The following is a 19241-nucleotide window of genomic DNA, read 5'->3' as shown; positions in this document are numbered from 1 at the left end:
CTTTTTTCCCAGGACTTTTTCTCCAAGTTATGAAGTTTCTTTCTTCCAATTCACCAGCTTTACACACAGTTTCCCAGCAGTGTCTCAGCTGTCATTTTGAACAAATATACTCATGCTTTACAGGAGGTCTCTATTAATTTGAGGACTATTTGCTCATGGATCCAAATAATGACACTAAGCACCCAAAAAAAATAGGTCCAAACAGGGCCAGTGCTAGGGTGTTTAGAGCCCCCCGCAATAAATTTGCACTCTCTTTTAGAAGGAGAAGAGCTTCACTGTTTCTTATCCCCTCATAGCCAAAAAAGCAGAATGTGGTGAAAATACAATTTCCAGTGTCCCTCTTTGTTCTGCCACAAGGCTCAGGGGCCTAATTCCTTTCGTAGCAGCAGTGATAGAGCAGTATTGTACTACAGCAGGAGGCATCTATTGCAAGCAGAAGCCTCCTGCTGCAGTAGTGATCCGACTTTTGTCCTAAGACGCAGCATCGGATCACTGGACTCACCAACGGGCAGCTTGCGGCACACATGGGGACAAGATACCCGTCGCAGAGGCCAGGAAATCTCTGTGCAACCACGGAGATCCCTGGCCTCCTTCTTCCGCCTAAACAGTGGCGGCACACCTTCATTTGGAGAAAATGAGGCTGTTGACACCCCTCCGCACCACCAAATGGCATCAGACTGTCCATCACGGACAGTCTGATGCCGTACTGCATCCTGTGTCGCAGGACCCGTTTGCACACTCATTGGTGACCATTGATGGGTTCTAATCAGCGATGGTCGATGGCCAACCCTAGTCCAGACAATGTTTAACTAAAATAAAAAGTATCCTGTTGTCTTTACATTACCACCTGCAGGCCATCAAAGGTACTGAACTCTGTTTCTTTCCATATACAATAGAGTTTATGGCAGATCAAGTACAAGAAAAAATAGCAGCGCTAGATAATCACAATAAACTAAATGGATATATGAGTGAATGAACAGTTAAAAATATTTAATAAAACAATCTAAAAACATAAAAAGAGAAAAAGGGCTGCCACAATCACCGCTTGTTGAAATCTGAACCTCCCCTCCTTGGTTTAGAGCAGGAAACAAACAGTAAAGGGACTTAGGGCACAATTTAGCCTGGACGGGTAATACTACACTTTCACCAGTGGAGGAATAATTCACAAGTTGCAGCGGAACCTTAGCATAGATTCTGGAAGTCCTCACCAGTCACATGGTGCCTTTAGACGGAAGTGGAAGTCCTGTCCTGATGTAGAGGTCCAACGTCCCAAAAAAGTTTTTTAAGTTTCCCTGGTCCAAGTTTAGAAGGAGGGTGAAATGGCAGTTAGGATAATCCGGATGAGGCAGCAAATAACACCAAAGACATTTTTGGGACGTTACACCTCTACATCAGGACAGGACTTCCACTTTCGTCTAAAGGCACTGTGTGACTGGTGAGGACTTCCAGAATCTATGCTAAGGTTCCGCTGCAACTTGTGAATTATTCCTCCAATGGTGAAAGTGTGGTATTACCCGTCCAGGCTAAATTGTGCCCCAAGTCCCTTTACTGTTTGTTTCCTGCTCTAAACCAAGGAGGGGATTTCAACAAGCGGTGATTGTGGCAGCCCTTTTTCTCTTTTCATGTTTTTAGATTGTTTTATTAAATATTTTTAACTGTTCATTCACTCATATATCCATTTATTTATTTTATTGTGATTATCTAGCGCTGCTATCTTTTCGTGTACTTGTTGTGGCTGGTAGGTTTGACTAATATCTACATTTTAGCAGCTGCATTAGAAAAACTTGCCCGTAAGCGCCTGAACCTACCCCTTGGGTATTCCATATTTATGGCAGATCAATCTGATCAGAATATTCTGTCCATATCTGCCTTCAGTAGTTTACTCCAATATCCAGCATTTGTTTAAATGAATTTACTCATTTGTTGGAGATGTGGTCCAAACATTCCCTACACATGCCCTGCCAGATATCACTGGTGGAAGATGCTGGCAAGCAATTAAAACAATGTATACTGGAGGCCAATTTGTGCTCAGATGTTATCATGGTATCAGCTCTATTATGCTCTGCACATAACTTGCACTACTGGATTACACATTGAATTTGCATTCACAGAGATGGGTTTGGCGTGCTCACGTGCAAGTACAGTACAGAAGGGAGTTTGCAGTTAAGCATGGCTGTCGTCAGCACTGAATGTGGCATCTCTGCCGCTCACTGAAGTCTTGTGTGCCATGTGTCAAGCTAATGTTGATGATGAAGACTGTTGCATTTCTGCAGCGGGGTACACTGGTATTCCACAGGGAATAACATCAGGGGGTGTAGAGTTGGATCTTGATCCGAGGCACCAACAGGCTAAAGCTTTGACTGTTCCAAGGATACATTGCACCACCTCCTCTATAACCCCGCCTCCAGGCACTTGAGCTCAGTTTGTAAGTTGGTGTCTGCAGTGCAGGTCACTAACAGGTGGGGCTGCGCTAGGCAGCCCTGAATAAAGCTTTTTTAGAAGACTTCAAGGGCCGCAGCACTATTTATGTCAGTCTGACAGTCTGTGCTGCGGCTCCATCACCTCCCCCAGCAGCACTGCATACTCCCGCAGCCTGGTTCCCAGGTTCTTGCAGCGGAGGCGCACCGGACTTCAGGCACACACCGCTGGCGCTCTCCTGGATCGCGTGGCTACACATCAGGGAGAAGGTAAGAGGGTCCCCCACGTGGGACCCGCCGGTAAATCGCGGTCCAGTCGCAGTCCCAGAAGACGCTGGTAGGGACATTGTACTCCAAAAGATTGGCGGAGTGGGCCCTGGCGCTGTATTTTGGTCTTTGAGCTGCCCTGGGGGGGGGGGAGTACTGGAGTTCCCCTAAAAACTCCTGTGTAGCTGAAATGTGGTATATGGGATTTGACCCACCCAAATGGCGCTTGTCCTATGGGTTGTTTATCTAAACCTGGATCTGACCGGCTATTCCCCTCTAAGATGCATCTATTCAAATACACCATTTCACTGAGTGTATAAATAGAGTATATGTTTATTACAAAGATAAAATGTAAAATATGTATTAAATAAATATATTTTTCAGTAGACGGACATATGATAAGCTGGAGTGGAAATACGTCCTACCCGTAAAGGTGGGGGAACCGCAGGTGTAACAAGAGAGCAGGGTATCCCAGAAAAATACTCTGCTGATGGCTCCCAAGGTCTTATTCCCAAATCTCGGCTGCAGTCAAGATGTAGTCCATAAGTCAATGAAAGCACTAGGGGGTCGGCCAACACATTTCGGGACGTCCTGGTCCGTTCCTCAAGGCTGTACACTGTACTGCACAGGGACCCCACTATATCCACAAGGGCAGGGAGCACAGGTCGGATTTACTAAACTCCGTTTGCAAAAGGCTCCATAGTACCCGGTGGTGAAGTCCAGCATAGGGGATATGCCGCAGACCTGTAGCCCCTTCCCCGGCTCCGGGCATCAACTACTGCTGGTTTTCCCGCCCTGGAGCTGCATCTCTCTCTCCCTCACTCCCTGACAGAGATTTTGGCGCCATCTTCACAACTAGTTGGGCTGACCTCCGGGACTGCAGGGCTCTGTCTCCTCTGTAAAGCCGCCTGTCTCATCAGCGCTGTGGTTTTACAGACACTTAAGTATTCTACATGTCATTTTAGACAGTGTTCGTTAAGAATAAGTGTACTGCTATATGAATATTTGGTACAAGTATTCTGTGATATACATCCAGTATCTACTGTGCATTTTTATATCTATACTATATGTACATTACTAGTCCAGTGCAGTTTTATTGTTTATATGTAATAACTTCTGCATTGTACATGTGACTGAGTGTGCCTGTAGTTGTTGTGTGGGATTCCACTCTCCTGTATCACATATTGCTATCACTATATTCTGTACCCTGAGGGGCTAGGTGCATCAGGGTCCCATATATATGTATGCTCATGCTTCCAAAACCACTAAGCCTAAATCTAAACAATCCTGGGCCGCCCGTCAGCCTGCTTCCAAACAAGAAAAGCCTGCTGCATGACAGGGCGGGCCTCCCCCTGGTGGACCCCAGGGTGGAAGGCCGACTTCTGCAATTCGCTCAGGCCTGGTTAATGACCACTTCGGACACCTAAGTGCAAGAAGTTGTCTCTCACGGGTACGCGATCTCTTGCAAGAGACGTCCCCCTCTCCAGTTTTGCACAACGGTTATCCCTGCGGATCCGTTAAAAGCGCAAGCTCTACACTTGGTTGTACAATCCCTCCTGGATACAGGAGTGGTAGTGCCGGTACCCCTGTCTCAGGAAGGCAGGGGATACTATTCGACCCTGTTTCTAGTTCTGAAGCCAAATGGGTCCTTCCGGCCTATACTCAACCTCAAATCCTTGAACAAGTTTGTGAGAGTATCCAAATTCTGTATGGAAACTCTGCGCTCTGTAGTGCTGGCCATGGAACCCTAAGACTATGTGGCATCCCTGGACATACAGGATGCTTACCTGCACATACCTATTGCCATGTCGCATCAGCAATATCTGTGGTTTGCTATTGGCAACCTACCTTATCAATTCCAGGCACTGCCTTTTGGATTGGCTATAGCCCCTCGGATCTTCACCAAGGTCATGGCCGTGATGACGGCTCTTCTCTGCCATCAGGGAATCAGGATCCTGTTGTATCTGAACGACTTGCTGATCCTGGCGAACTCCCAAGAGGATCTCCTCAGTCATCTGGAACTGACGGTCCAATTCCTACAAGCCCACGGGTGGCTCATCAACTGGAAAAAGTCCTCGCTGGTCCCGGCTTGGAGCATGGTGCACCCGGGAGCACTACTGGACACACACAACCAACGGTTGTTTTTGTCTCACGAGAAAGTCCTGAAACCTCAGGACAGGATCAAATATTTCCTCTCTCGCCCAAGAGTGTCGATACACTCAGCGATGCAAGTACTAGGCCTCATGGTGTCGGCTTTCGACATGGTAAAGTACGCTCAATTTCATTCCCAACCTCTGCAGAGGTTAATCCTTTCCAAGTGGGACGGCCTGCCTCATCGGATCAGGTCTAAAAATTATCTCCTTGACTCCGGAGGTTTGTCTGTCACTGAGCTGGTGGCTACAGGAACAACAGTTGAGCAGGGGCCGTCCCTTCTTGATCTCCAACTGTGTACTCCTGACAATGGATGCCAGTCTGCGGGATTGGGGCGTGGTGTTGGAGCAACACTCTCTCCTGGGTCGGAGGACCAGGGAGGAATCTCTTCTCCCGATAAACATTCTGGAATTGCGGGCAGTGTTCAATGCGTTGACACTGGCCTGCCTCTAGTACAGAACAGGCCTGTTCAAGTACAGTCAGACAACGCCGCCACGGTGGCGTTCATAAGTCATCAAGGCGGCACTCAAAGCCACATGGCAATGCTGGAAGTATCAAAGATCCTACGTTGGGTGGAATGCCATCTGCCAGCAATATCAGCAGTGTTCATTCCCGGAGTCCTAAACTGGGAAGCGGATTTCCTCAGTCGTCAGGACGTTCACGCCGGAGAATGGAGTCTTCATCCGGAAGTCTTTCAACTCCTAGTGGACATGTGGGACCTACAAGATTTAGACCTGATGGCGTCTCGACACAATCACAAGGTTCCAGTCTCTGGATCAAGGACAAGGGATTCTCAGGCAGCGTCCGTGAACGCACTGGCAATTCCATGGAACTTTCGGCTGCCATACGTGTTCCCTCCGGTGTCACTCCTGCCCAGGGTACTGCGGAAGTTCAAGCAAGAAAGAGGAATACTACTTCTAGTCACTCCAGTGTGGCCCAAACTGCATTGGTTCTCAGACCTGCAGGGTCCCTCAATAGAGCGTCCTCTTCTACTTACTAATGCCCAGACCTCCTCGTTCAGGGCCCTTGTGTCTGCCCGGACCTGGCCAGACTGGCTTTGATGGCGTGGCTCTTGAACCTTCACTCCTGAGGGCCAAGGGATTCTTTGAGGCGGTTATTCAAGCTATGTTGAAAGCCCGTAAACCGGCTTCTGCACCGATTTATCATAGGGTCTGGAATCCTTACTTCACCTGGTGTGCTGGTAAGAATTATGATGCATATACTTTCAAAACTTTCAGACTTTTGGCTTTTCTGCAACAGGGCCTGGATTTAGGCCTTCGTCTGGCCCCCCTCAAGGTTCATATATCTGCCTTGTCGGTGTGGTTTCAGAGGAAAACTACGTCTATTCCTGACGTTCATACTTTCACTCAGGGTGTTTTAAGGATTCAGCCTCCCTATGTCCCTCCTGTGGCTCCATGGAATCTGTCTGTTGTCTTAAATGCCCTGCAAGAGTCTCCATTCTAACCTCTTGAGTCTGTGGATTTTAAATGTATTACACTTAAGGTCATGTTTTTATTGGCTATTGCCTCTGCTAGGAGGATGTCGGACTTAGGCGCTTTGTCCTGTCGTCCACTCTTTCTGATTTTTCACCGTTACCAGGTAGTTCTTCGAACTCGCCCTGGTTATCATATTTTCATCTTAACCAAGAGATTGTGGTTCCGGCCTTTATCTCTTCTGGTTTGTCCTCCAAAGAGCGGTCTTTGGATGTGGTACAGGCTCTCCGTATTTACGTAGAGAGTACTGCCTCCCTCAGGAGGTCAGATACACTTTTTGTACTTTTTGGTTTTCACAAACGTGGCTGGTCTGCGAATAAGCAGACCTTGGCCAGATGGATTAGAATGGTGATTGCACAAGCCTATGCGCAGGCTGGTCTCCCAGTTCCTGCTGCTATCAAAGCCCATTCTACTCGGTCTGTTGGACCTTCTTGGGCGGCCCGCCGTGGCACGTCCGCTGAACAATTGTGCAAGGCGGCTACGTGGTCCTCAGTGAACACGTTCATCAGGTTCTATGCCTTTGATACTTCTGCCTCCCAGGATGCTTCCTTTGGACGCTGGGTTCTTGTACCCACTACAGTGCATCCCCTCCCATGAGGAACTGATTTAGGACATCCCTGATGTTATTCCCTGCGGAATACCAGTGTACGCCGCTGCAGAAAAGGAGATTTATGGTAGACTTGCCAATAGTTAAATCTCTTTCTGCGAGGTACACTGGATTCCACAGGGCGCCCACCCTGACGCACTGAGCTTTTTTGGGTTTGTATGGCATTAGCCGCTAATCCCTTCTTCTGTCGTGAGAATGTGGTTCTATGTGACTATCATCTACCGTCTCTTTTACCTGATACTGCATTGGACTGGTTAACGAAACTAAACTCCAGTGCCTGGAGACGGGGTTATAGAGGAGGCGGTGCAATGCATCCTGGGAACAGTCAAAGCTTTAGCCTGTTGGTGCCTCGGATCAAGATCCAAATCTACACCCCCTGATGTTATTCCCTGTGGAATCCAGTGTACCTAGCAGAAAGAGATTGCCTATGGTAAGTCTACCATAGATCTCCTTTTTGTTTTGTTAAATAAATAATAAAAACTGGATCAATAACAAGCACCAGCCACTGATCAGCCTGGTCTGTTGCCCATTATAGCATGCAGGAGGGGAGCTCTGGGGATCGGTAAGCATGGGCCACCATCCTGCTAAAGCACCAGGCTACACAGGCTGGACTGCTTACACTATGCTGAGAAACCAGCAATATGGATTTCTACTGTGATATTGTGAATAAGACCTAATTGTTCAGTGCAGAGCCATAGCCTCTTTTGGAGGGATGGGAGGTTTGGGTTCACATCACGGCAAGGTGATCTAATGCTGCGGGTTACATGTTACTACCCCAGCTTTGGTGCCAGTTAACACTTTGGTAGTCATAATGTGCTGGGTACTGATTTTAGAGGTGACCTATAAGTGTTTATTTTGCTTTGGTCACATCTCTAGCACTCATTTTTAGGGATGTCATTTAAAATATGTATGATTCAATATGGAGACATAAAATCGCAAGTGTGCAGACACATTTTTACATGCGGGCCAGGCGCCTTTTTCACGTCCATCCTTATAAGTTGAACTATCCTAAGCTACAGCATGGGGAACATGTATTGTGTGGGCTATTTAGGTTTGTTAGCAATTGGGCAAAACCATGTGCACTGCAGGTGGAGTAGATGTAACATGTGCAAAGAGAGTTAGATGTAGGTGGGTTATTTTGTTTCTGTGCAGGGTAAATACTGGCTGCTTTATTTCTGCACTGCAGATTAGATTTCAGTTTGAACACACTCCACCTAAATCTAACTTTCTCTGCACATGTTACATCTGCCCCACCTGCAGTGCAGCATGGTTTTGTCCAATTGCTAACATCATGGGTTTGCTAACAAACCTGAATACGACCATATGTACAATACAAGAGTTTTGAAATGTATAATAAATGCAGTACATTAATTTCAGTACAATACCTTGAAATAGTTCTGATTGTATTTTTATATTTCTCTTTTCCTAACAGTAACTTTCCATTCATGCGTCGGCATCGGAGATCTAGCCCAAGCCCGGTGATCCTGCGACAGCTCGAGGAAGAAGCCCGAGCAAAGGAGGCTGCAAACACCGTGGATATTACCCAGGTTATGAGCAAACTAGACAGGAGGAACCAACTCAAGCAGGAGGCTCCTAAACCCACCTAGACTTAGACCCGGACAATACTTGTCTCAAGTATGGAGTGGGAATATTTTAGGGCAACTTAAGAGCATGAAAATTACCGGCTAGAGGTTCATTTGAGATAGTAGCGCAATTCCCACCATTGCCACAAGGTGCCCCCACTGCTTAGCATTTCTAGGACAGTCTGTTAGATAAGCATTTACTGGACCAAAAATATTATTTTTATTGACTATCCAGAAGGTTAAGCTATGACTTTGAGTGTAATCAGGACTCTTCAATGAATGAGGCATAGTCACAATAGGCTGTAACAAGTAGAGTACAGGATAGTTGTTGGGTAACTTAAAATTCAAGGTTGTTATTCAAGGTGACCGTAATATAATTTATGTCGTGAATTCCGCTATCAGGATTGTGACTTTACACAATTTAAGGGGTGTCTAGTGAGGACACGTGGACATACAGAAGCATCTGTTAAAACAAAACAGACAACCCTGACAGTCTGTAAGGTAAATCAGGAGCATTTTGTCATCCGGTCACTAAATCATATAGCACTGCATGTTTTCCCACTGAGAGCAACGAGTATAGCACACATAAAGCACAGCCCAATACCAGTGATCATATTTACACACTTGTAGCTTGGGCTTGTCTGTAATGTTTTATAGTCACCAAGTAAAGGTCATTCCCTGTAAGTGCAGTTCAGGATGACAAGATGGGACAAGTATAGGAGAGATCTCAGGCAAATGACAGATTTAGGTTGTTTCAGAAATGGGGGATATCCCTCCATTTCCAGCAGCAGAATACAGTAGATTTCTATGGGGGATGTGATGCTGCCAGATTTGCCAAGCTCTAGAATTCAAAGCATTTCTGAGCTTGGTCCCCGTTGTAGCTTTTGCGCTACACTTCACAAACTTAGTCAGCAGAGGGTTCCTCCAGAATTCCCCCCGGCAATCGCCGTCACCATGACCGCATGTGAGCAGGAGTCCTCACACTGAAGGGTACACATTGCAGGGATGGGCTCTTTTCAGAGCCCCTGTTCCTGCATGTACTACTTCATACATGGCAGAGGTGTAATCACATCCTAATATCATGCCCAGATCACATTGCAGATGTAATTATTTATAAATAGGCCCCAATGTATTTCAATAGAGCAGCCCCAGTTTGGTACATATTTTATATGGCAGGGTTCATTTTATATATATATATATATATATATATAGCAGTGTAACACGGAAAAGGCGGCACTCAGAGGCTGTAATAATCAAATTTGTATTCCACACAAGTAGATCCAACGTTTCGGGGTGCTTACGCCCCCTTTATCAAGGTGTAAGCACCCCGAAACGTTGGATCTAATTGTGTGGAATACAACTTTGATTATTACAGCCTCTGAGTGCCGCCTTTTCCTTGCTACACTGCACCATTTGTACTGGAGGGCATCGGAGCAACGTTGTTAGTAAGGAGGGAGTGCCGGTCCGTAGTAACTCTATATAGATATAGATATATATATATATATATATATATATATATATACACTGCTCAAAAAAATAAAGGGAACACTTAAACAACACAATGTAACTCCAAGTCAATCACACTTCTGTGAAATCAAACTGTCCACTTAGGAAGCAACACTGATTGACAATCAATTTCACATGCTGTTGTGCAAATGGAATAGACAACAGGTGGAAATAATAGGCAATTAGCAAGACACCCCCAATAAAGGAGTTGTTCTGCAGGTGGTGACCACAGACCACTGCTCAGCTCCTATGCTTTCTGGCTGATGTTTTGGTCATTTTTGAAAGCTGGCGGTGCTTTCACTCTAGTGGTAGCATGAGACGGAGTCTACAACCCACACAAGTGGCTCAGGTAGTGCAGCTCATCCAGGATGGCACACCAATGCGAGCTGTGGCAAGAAGGTTTGCTGTGTCTGTCAGCGTAGTGTCCAGAGCATGGAGGCGCTACCAGGAGACAAGCCAGTACATCAGGAGATGTGAAGGAGGCCGTAGGAGGGCAACAACCCAGCAGCAGGACCGCTACCTCCGCCTGTGTGCAAGGAGGAACAGGAGGAGCACTGCCAGAGCCCTGCAAAATGACCTCCAGCAAGCCACAAATGTGCATGTGTCTACTCAAACGATCAGAAACAGACTCCATGAGGGTGCTATGAGGGCCCGACATCCACAGGTGGGGGTTGTGCTTACAGCCCAACACCGTGCAGGACGTTTGGCATTTGCCAGAGAACACCAAGATTGGAAAATTCGCCACTGGCGCCCTGTGCTCTTCACAGATGAAAGCAGGTTCTCACTGAGCACATGTGACAGACGTGACAGAGTCTGGAGACGCCAAGGAGAACGTTCTGCTGCCTGCAACATCCTCCAGCATGACCGGTTTGGCAGTGGGTCAGTAATGGTGTGGGGTGGCATTTCTTTGGGGGGCCGCACAGCCCTCCATGTGCTCGCCAGAGGTAGCCTGACTGCCATTAGGTACCGAGATGAGATCCTCAGACCCCTTGTGAGACCATATGCTGGTGCGGTTGGCCCTGGGTTCCTCCTAATGCAAGACAATGCTAGACCTCATGTGGCTGGAGTGTGTCAGCAGTTCCTGCAAGACGAAGGCATTGATGCTATGGACTGGCCCGCCCGATCCCCAGACGTGAATCCAATTGAGCACATCTGGGACATCATGTCTCGCTCCATCCACCAACGCCACGTTACACCACAGACCAGGAGTTGGCGGATGCTTTAGTACAGGTCTGGGAGGAGATCCCTCAGGAGACCATCCGCCACCTCATCAGGATCATGCTCAGGTGTTGTAAGGAGGTTATACAGGCACGTGGAGGCCACACACACTACTGAGCCTCATTTTGACTTGTTTTAAGGACATTACATCAAAGTTGGATCAGCCTGTAGTGTGTTTTTCCAGTTTAATTTTGAGTGTGACTCCAAATCCAGACCTCCATGGGTTAATAAATTTGCTTTCCATTGATAATTTTTGTGTGATTTTGTTGTCAGCACATTCAACTATGTAAAGAACAAAGTATTTAATAAGAATATTTCATTCATTCAGATCTAGGATGTGTTAAGTGTTCCCTTTATTTTTTTGAGCAGTGTGTGTATATATATACACTGCTCAAAAAAATAAAGGGAACACTAAAATAACACATCCTAGATCTGAATGAATGAAATATTCTTATTAAATACTTTGTTCTTTACATAGTTGAATGTGCTGACAACAAAATCACACAAAAATTATCAATGGAAATCAAATTTATTAACCCATGGAGGTCTGGATTTGGAGTCACCCTCAAAATTAAAGTGGAAAAACACACTACAGGCTGATCCAACTTTGATGTAATGTCCTTAAAACAAGTCAAAATGAGTCTCAGTAGTGTGTGTGGCCTCCACGTGCCTGTATGACCTCCCTACAACCCACACAAGTGGCTCAGGTAGTGCAGCTCATCCAGGATGGCACATCAATGCGAGCTGTGGCAAGAAGGTTTGCTGTGTCTGTCAGCGTAGTGTCCAGAGCATGGAGGCGCTACCAGGAGACAGGCCAGTACATCAGGAGATGTGGAGGAGGCCGTAGGAGGGCAACAACCCAGCAGCAGGACCGCTACCTCCGTCTTTGTACAAGGAGGAACAGGAGGAGCACTGCCAGAGCCCTGCAAAATGACCTCCAGCAAGCCACAAATGTGCATGTGTCTACTCAAACGATCAGAAACAGACTCCATGAGGGTGGTATGAGGGCCCGGCGTCCACAGGTGGGGGTTGTGCTTACAGCCCAACACCGTGCAGGATGTTTGGCTTTTGCCAGAGAACACCAAGATTGGCAAATTCGCCACTGGTGGCCTGTGCTCTTCACAGATGAAAGCAGGTTCTCACTGAGCACATGTGACAGACGTGACAGAGTCTGGAGACACCAAGGAGAACGTTCTGCTGCCTGCAACATCCTCCTGCATGACCGGTTTGGCAGTGGGTCAGTAATGGTGTGTGGTGGCATTTCTTTGGGGGGCCGCACAGCCCTCCATGTGCTCACCAGAGGCAGCCTGGTACCGACATTAGGTACCGAGATGAGATCCTCAGACCCCTTGTGAGACCATATGCTGGTGCGGTTGGCCATGGGTTCCTCCTAATGCAAGACAATGCTAGACCTCATGTGGCTAGAGTGTGTCAGCAGTTCCTGCAAGACGAAGGCATTGATGCTATGGACTGGGCCCGCCCATTCCCCAGACCTGAATCCAATTGAGCACATCTGGGACATCATGTCTCGCTCCATCCACCAACGCCACGTTGCACCACAGACTGTCTGGGAGTTGGCGGGATGCTTTAGTCCAGGTCTGGGAAGAGATCCTCAGGAGACCATCCACCACCTCATCAGGAGCATGCCCAGGCATTGTAGGGAGGTCATACAGGCACGTGGAGGCCACACACACTACTGAGACTCATTTTGACTTGTTTTAAGGACATTACATCAAAGTTGGATCAACCTGTAGTGTGTTTTTCCACTTTAATTTTGAGGGTGACTCCAAATCCAGACCTCCGTGGGTTAATAAATTTGATTTCCATTGATAATTTTTGTGTGATTTTGTTGTCAGCACATTCAACTATGTAAAGAACAAAGTATTTAATAAGAATATTTCATTCATTCAGATCTAGGATGTGTTATTTTAGTGTTCCCTTTATTTTTTTTTAGCAGTGTGTGTGTGTGTGTGTGTGTGTGTGTGTGTGTGTATATATATATATATATATATATATATTTACAATATAAATGGATCGGGTGCACTACGTTTGCAAGTTTACCCTTTGTCCCAAATAGCTTACTGTTGTACCAGGCTGATTTACAGACTGTGGGTAAGTCAGTGGCATTTAAAGGAAACAGTAGTAGCTCCAGCATAGAGCCAATAGAGTCTCGAGGAGCTCCACAGAGACCAGCTAGGCGCTAGACTGACATAGAATGGGATCTTCCTCATAAATAAGAGTGAAATCACTATAACAGAGTAGTATGGGACTCAGAATTAAAATGTTTTGCAAAATCTAGGAAACTTTCCCCAATGAATGTTCCACTACACACTGCTTTTCATTACAGATGTCTAATAGGATTGTTACTGTGGAATTGTTTGATCAAAAGCCAGATTGGAATGGACTAAGGAAAATTTGTTGTTTTGTAAAAGCTGCTGATTTGGGAATCAACAGATGTTCCATGACTGGGTAAAATGGGCATTAAAGAGATAGATCTATGGTTTGTGCCACCGTTTTGCCAATCAGAATACATATAGTGGCTGAGGCAGAGTTGATGGCAAACTGGGAGTAAACTATTAAGAAAAAAAGTAATGGAAAATTAGCGCATTTCCCAGATATGCAGAGCTTGAGGTACATTTGGTGAGCATGGTGGACAAGTGCTTAGCAAAACATTATCTGTGTGAAGTTTGTATGTTTTCACATTGTTTGCATGGCTTTCCTCTGGGTGCTTCAGTTTCCTCCCACACTTAAAGAACTTGCCGGTAGGGTAATTGGCTGATCAAAAATGATCCCTAGTGTGTATGTGTGTCCATGTTATAGGGAATATAGACTGTAAGCTCCACTGGGCAAGGCTGATGTGAACATTCTCTGTAAAGTGCTGCGTAATATGTGTGCACTATATAAATAACTAAATAATGCATACGCCTCTGCAGTGGCAGAATATTCACCATGGTTAGTATGTCGGTTGTGGTATGTTAGGTTAAAAAGTATCATGTCGACATGCATCAGCTCGACATGGCTGCATTTTCGACATGCTGAGCATTTTGACAGTGACCATGTCAACATTCATCATGTCTACACAGATGCCATGTCAACATGATAGAATGTTGACACAATGTCCCTGATGGCACATCGGTAATTTACCGGTTCCTGTCGGCAGCAGCATCTCTAGCATTATCACTGGGTGTTGATGGTTGTGGGATGAGCAGTTCCCGGTGCTGATGAGCAGCATTCCGGTGACTAAAGTGCTACTATCCCAGAACGCCAACTAAACCTAGCCGTCGGCATTCTGAGAATGTTGAGATTTCACATGGTGACATTTCAGACGTCCACATTGTGATCATGTTGACACTCTGGGGATGTCAACACGATGCCTGTCGATATGTTGAACTATGTAGACAATGTGGTGGTAACATGGTAACTGTCGACAAAGTGAACGGATCCCTATTACGTCATTATTACCAGTGTGTACTTAATCTTGACATAGAGCAGGTGCAAAAAATCTGCCTCCTAATCTTAATATAGGCCCCTATATGCTGGTCTCCATGAGCAGCATTTGTGTGTCTATGCCCTTACTGAACTTTGCCTACATTAGAATCTTCCTACCTCCATTATGCCTATCTCAGCGCAAGGTATGATATGTGCAAGATGCATGAGGGGCCTGGGAACATATATTGTACATACATTCACTTTCTGAGCATGTGCAGAACGAAGTCATGCAAGATATGTAACACAGATGAGTAGTAATCATTCAGCCCCATAGACAGCACGGAGACAGTAAGGCAAAGTGGTACCTAACCCTTTTTGTGGAGCGTATCTTGCTAGATTACGCACTGCGAATGCTCAAGAAATGGGCGTATGCAAGTAACAGGCGATTCAGAGTCATATAACACATCTGTAGCATACTTACCTACTTTTGATTTTAGGTTAAGCCCGGAGAGGAGACATTGCAGGGAACTTTGGGGGGCCGGGCACTGACATCATCAAGCGATTTGCGCCATTTTAGCCCCTCCCCATGGATACGCAAATGGCGGAGATTATCTCTCCATCCTGTCTGCTTCACTAGGGTGCAGGCAGCATGCGAGGGATCTGCTTGCTTTTCCTTGGGTGCGGGGGGTTACCCCAAAAATCGGGAGCCTCCTGCAAGTTCCAGGAGAGTAGGCAAGTATGATCTGTAGATAGTGTAACTGGGTTGACATGGGGAAGTCTTGTGTAGGCAAGTTTCTGTAATCTTGTGTCACCGCAGCTGCCATAAGCAAAAATACATCTGTTTGTAGGCTTAGTATAGGGGAGGTAACAAACCATATGCACAAGTTAAGGTGGCTGCATTGCAAGATGCGTACTACCCTGCATACTGGCAAATGTACGTTTTTTTCCATCCATGCTTCTTTGGAGCAAAGTATGCCCCATTTACTTCCAGCTGCATCTGGCCCAGTATGTTCAAGAATGTCTGAATGAAATTGCAGGAGAGCGTGTACAAGCAAATAAATCTGTCTGAGTGAGGAAAGAAACCTCTATTAAGGAGCATTTCCTGCCGGGTTGCAATTGGCCGTGTCATTCGTTTTCGGTCAGTGGGAAGCTGCCAGTACAGGTATGCCAGAGGGTACTGGCACAAATTAGCTAATCTGTAGCAATTCTAAAGTTAGTAAATCATATGGATTAAACAGCACAATGGTCCAAATGTATTAAAGAGGAATCTTAATCATAATAATACAAGACTGCAACTACACAACTAATGCAATTGAAATCATCTGAAAAAAACCTAATAAACTGTACGGTATACATAAACACCTCTTCACATTTCTGTGGCTAGAAAGACAGTATAGAGGCTATGCCAGCTTAATGTGACATCATACGGGTTTTGAGTCTGTAGGTGACTGTGTCTTTTTAGGCTATTTCATATTAAATGTAAGTGCAGATACAGTATATTTTGTATTGTATACAAGCTATCACTCCATCCTTCCCACTCACCATCTCACTGTTTCATCACTTCCTGTCACCTCATTTTTCTGTCTCTCTGGTCAATAAACATATTCCATTTTCCAATTTTGTCTCTTTTTCATTGTTCCTTTTGATTTTATCCATTTATATGGCATGTTTCCTGCACATATTCAAAGATGGCAGAAGCAATATGACAATGGGACCATCCAATTCACTAGGGACCAGCGCCATTACCGAGGCACTTGCTTTGTGCCTCAGTGAAGCCACGACGGCACTGATCCCTAGTGAATTGGGAAGTTGCATTCATTTGAGTATCGGTTAAAAACATAAATAGCTCACTCCACTGTGTGTAGGGGACTGGTGCACTTTATGTACATAGCATTATTGTTGCAGTACTAGTGATTTAAAATTTAAATACTGCTATGTACGTAACCATACTACAGCCTATAGGAGGTGGGAAAAAATTAATAATGTACTGCATCTCTTCTACAAATTGTACGTGGGTCATTTTATGTTTTAACCTCGTCTTTGTCTTGTTTGAAAGTAACTGATATTTTCCAAGTCCTTTGAAAAAGTAACTGTTAATATCAGTTAATTACAATGTTTAAGCATTTATAATATTTAATAGAACACTGCAATGTTAGTTTGTAGTTGACCTTGTACCAACCCTCTGATCTCTCCTACAGTTGTGCCATTACACTGCTCCAATTCCTCACCTGACTGTTTACACCGGTACCTGTGCCTCCCCGTCCCCAACGAGTCCCTTCCTGACCTGCCACCCTGCAACAGACCTCTCTACCCCCTCCCTTGGACACATCGCATTGCCAAATTGTGCAGCCTGTCCTTCTCCTATTAGTGTAGCAATAGAAAGTACTCCAGATGTGGAAAGAAAATGGGACGCCAACAGAGTGTATGACTCTGACAACCAGTTCCCTTCTCCCACTGACAACACAGAAGTGTCATTCGGATCAGAATCTGGAACGGCTGGGAACTACCTATCTGTCCCATTGGAGATCAAAACGGCTCAGAAATCCAAGGTGACATTGTCTTTCAGCAAGCTCTTGAAAAGGGGGTGCTCAAATTCCCCAGTTTTTGCCACCCTTTCTCCCAAGTGCCCAGCGGTGAATCACGGCAAAGTGCAACCTTTAAACGAGCTTGAGCAACAGTTTCAACAAACCTCAAAGAAGGTGACCAAGTAAGTAGCAATACTCCAAAGGAATGTTAGCTGAGAATTTGGGGGCTTTAAAGGGTCAGATGAGTGCATTTATTAAACCTAAACTCTGTAAGTAGTTAATTGTGGATGGGAAAACTAGCTGATTGATTTAGGGAAGTACATGTATGTTATCAGGAAGGGTTTATTGAACTGTCTGGCGTTTCCTTTGTTTCCAGCTCACACAGAAAATCACTTACCTTGTGCTAATTGTACACTGCCATGCCTCCCACATTCCATGTCACTGACTTAGGTTAAGTAAATAAATTATTACAGCAAGCTTTTTACATATTACCATCTCAAGGCATCACACTGGTTCATCGGTTCAGATAAGTGAATTATCAAGCTCAGTTGACTCCCCTACAATTAACGCCATCTTGAAATAGCATTTGCTATTGTATCCTACAGGCTAAGTTCTAGAATTTTCACTGGAGAGGGGTTTGCTGGTATAGAATATGAAGACACATACGTAGGATAAACAGCCATGTTCTGTATGATCATTGACACCTGGAGATAAAAAAGGAATAACATTGTTCCCAGCGTTTTCAGCATGGCGACTGCATGGAATTACATTGTGTTTCTTTGGTTTCACTAGCATCTGTCTTTATGATCACCTGCACAGTGGAAAGTCTGATATGTTCTGCATGGCCAATGCATGTTGGAGGTCTCACCATGTTCGCTCTGATGTAACCAGCTTTTTTACATCTGTGTATTTAACCTCAAGCTCCCCAATCACCTGACTGTCCCTGCATGAACCCATTGCGGCATGGAATGGTGAGCTGACAACACCTCATTGCAAAGCATAGGCCCACTTGGTTCAGTGCAGTATTATTTCATTATAGTTTTTAGGACACTGAGAAAAATGTCAACACATCTAGATATAAATATACATAACAAAGTTATTAAATGTTAGTAAAATAGATTACTGTGTGTATGATTTTTTTTTTAATGGAAATTAAGAAATCACTTTGATGGTGATAATACCAAGAGGATATTTAATCAGTTTGTGTTTTTTTTTCGCTGCAAGGCCCTTAATGCAGCTTTGCAAGTACCAGTTTAATGGGAGAGTAGAACTAAAAGTTGTGTGAACTAAAACACACAGCATTCCATCTATGGCAACTGGACTATAGATAGGGATCACTTATCCCAGACGGAAATTTATTAGCTATACCCATGATGGAGCAAAAATAGAACAAACTACATTCAAGGTCGGTCAGGCATTTAAAAAAGACGTTTATACGTAGTCAGTGTGTGCCCACAGTGATTTCCAGCTAAGCCTGTACTTGATGTTTAAACAAAGTGCAGCCATTGGGCGGTGCACTTTTATTCCTGGGCAAGAGACCCTGAAAGTACATTGCACCTGATTAGCAGATGCAAGTATAAATGCAATATATACAGATGTGGATGTATAACTTGATTAGGGGGATAAAATACACTAAATACCTCTTTAAATCAGTAGGCATTCGCATGTACAGTATCTGCTGTGAAATAGCATACTATCTAGTGTTGCCGCTAGGATACGGGCAGGGTATTGAAGTAAAAAGGGGGTGGACAGCCAAGGAGGGGGCACGGCCCCGTTAGCACCACTCTTGTGGGCATGCCCAGCACTTATGGAGTTGCTCGGCTTCCCCCAAGGTCTCCCCTCGATGGGCCTCTTTTAGTAAACTTTGCAAATACAATCCTTTGTGCATACCTCCTTTCTGCTTTGTGATGCAATCACATCTGTGATCAACATAGCGGCCATCAGTCTGATATTCATCTGCGACGGTAAGCCTCAGCTTACTCAGGCTGGCCATCGCTGGGCAGCATGTGCGGCCAAGTTAATTGTGTCTTGCAACGCAGTCCTTG

At 45.3% G+C, this 19241-nt stretch overlaps 1 protein-coding gene across 3 annotated transcripts in view; it reads left to right on the top strand.

Annotated features, from left to right (window-relative positions):
- Positions 1-19241, top strand: part of RGS9 (regulator of G protein signaling 9) — a 353468-nt gene that overhangs the window by 327167 nt on the left and 7060 nt on the right. For 2 of the 3 annotated variants that reach the window (XM_063960843.1, XM_063960845.1), the window contains 2 exons: positions 8368-8482; positions 16870-17378. In XM_063960843.1, the coding sequence (XP_063816913.1) occupies positions 8368-8482; positions 16870-17378 (624 nt within the window). Of the gene's footprint in view, positions 1-8367; positions 8483-16869; positions 17379-17988; positions 18257-19241 lie in introns of those variants that run through there. The other variant, XM_063960844.1, reaches the window with a different exon arrangement.

Source organism: Pseudophryne corroboree, chromosome 3, assembly GCF_028390025.1.
Source record: "Pseudophryne corroboree isolate aPseCor3 chromosome 3, aPseCor3.hap2, whole genome shotgun sequence".
Classification (NCBI taxonomy): Eukaryota; Metazoa; Chordata; class Amphibia; order Anura; family Myobatrachidae; genus Pseudophryne; species Pseudophryne corroboree.
Note: the sequence above shows the minus strand (reverse complement) of the source record. Positions and strands in the feature narration are given on the sequence as shown.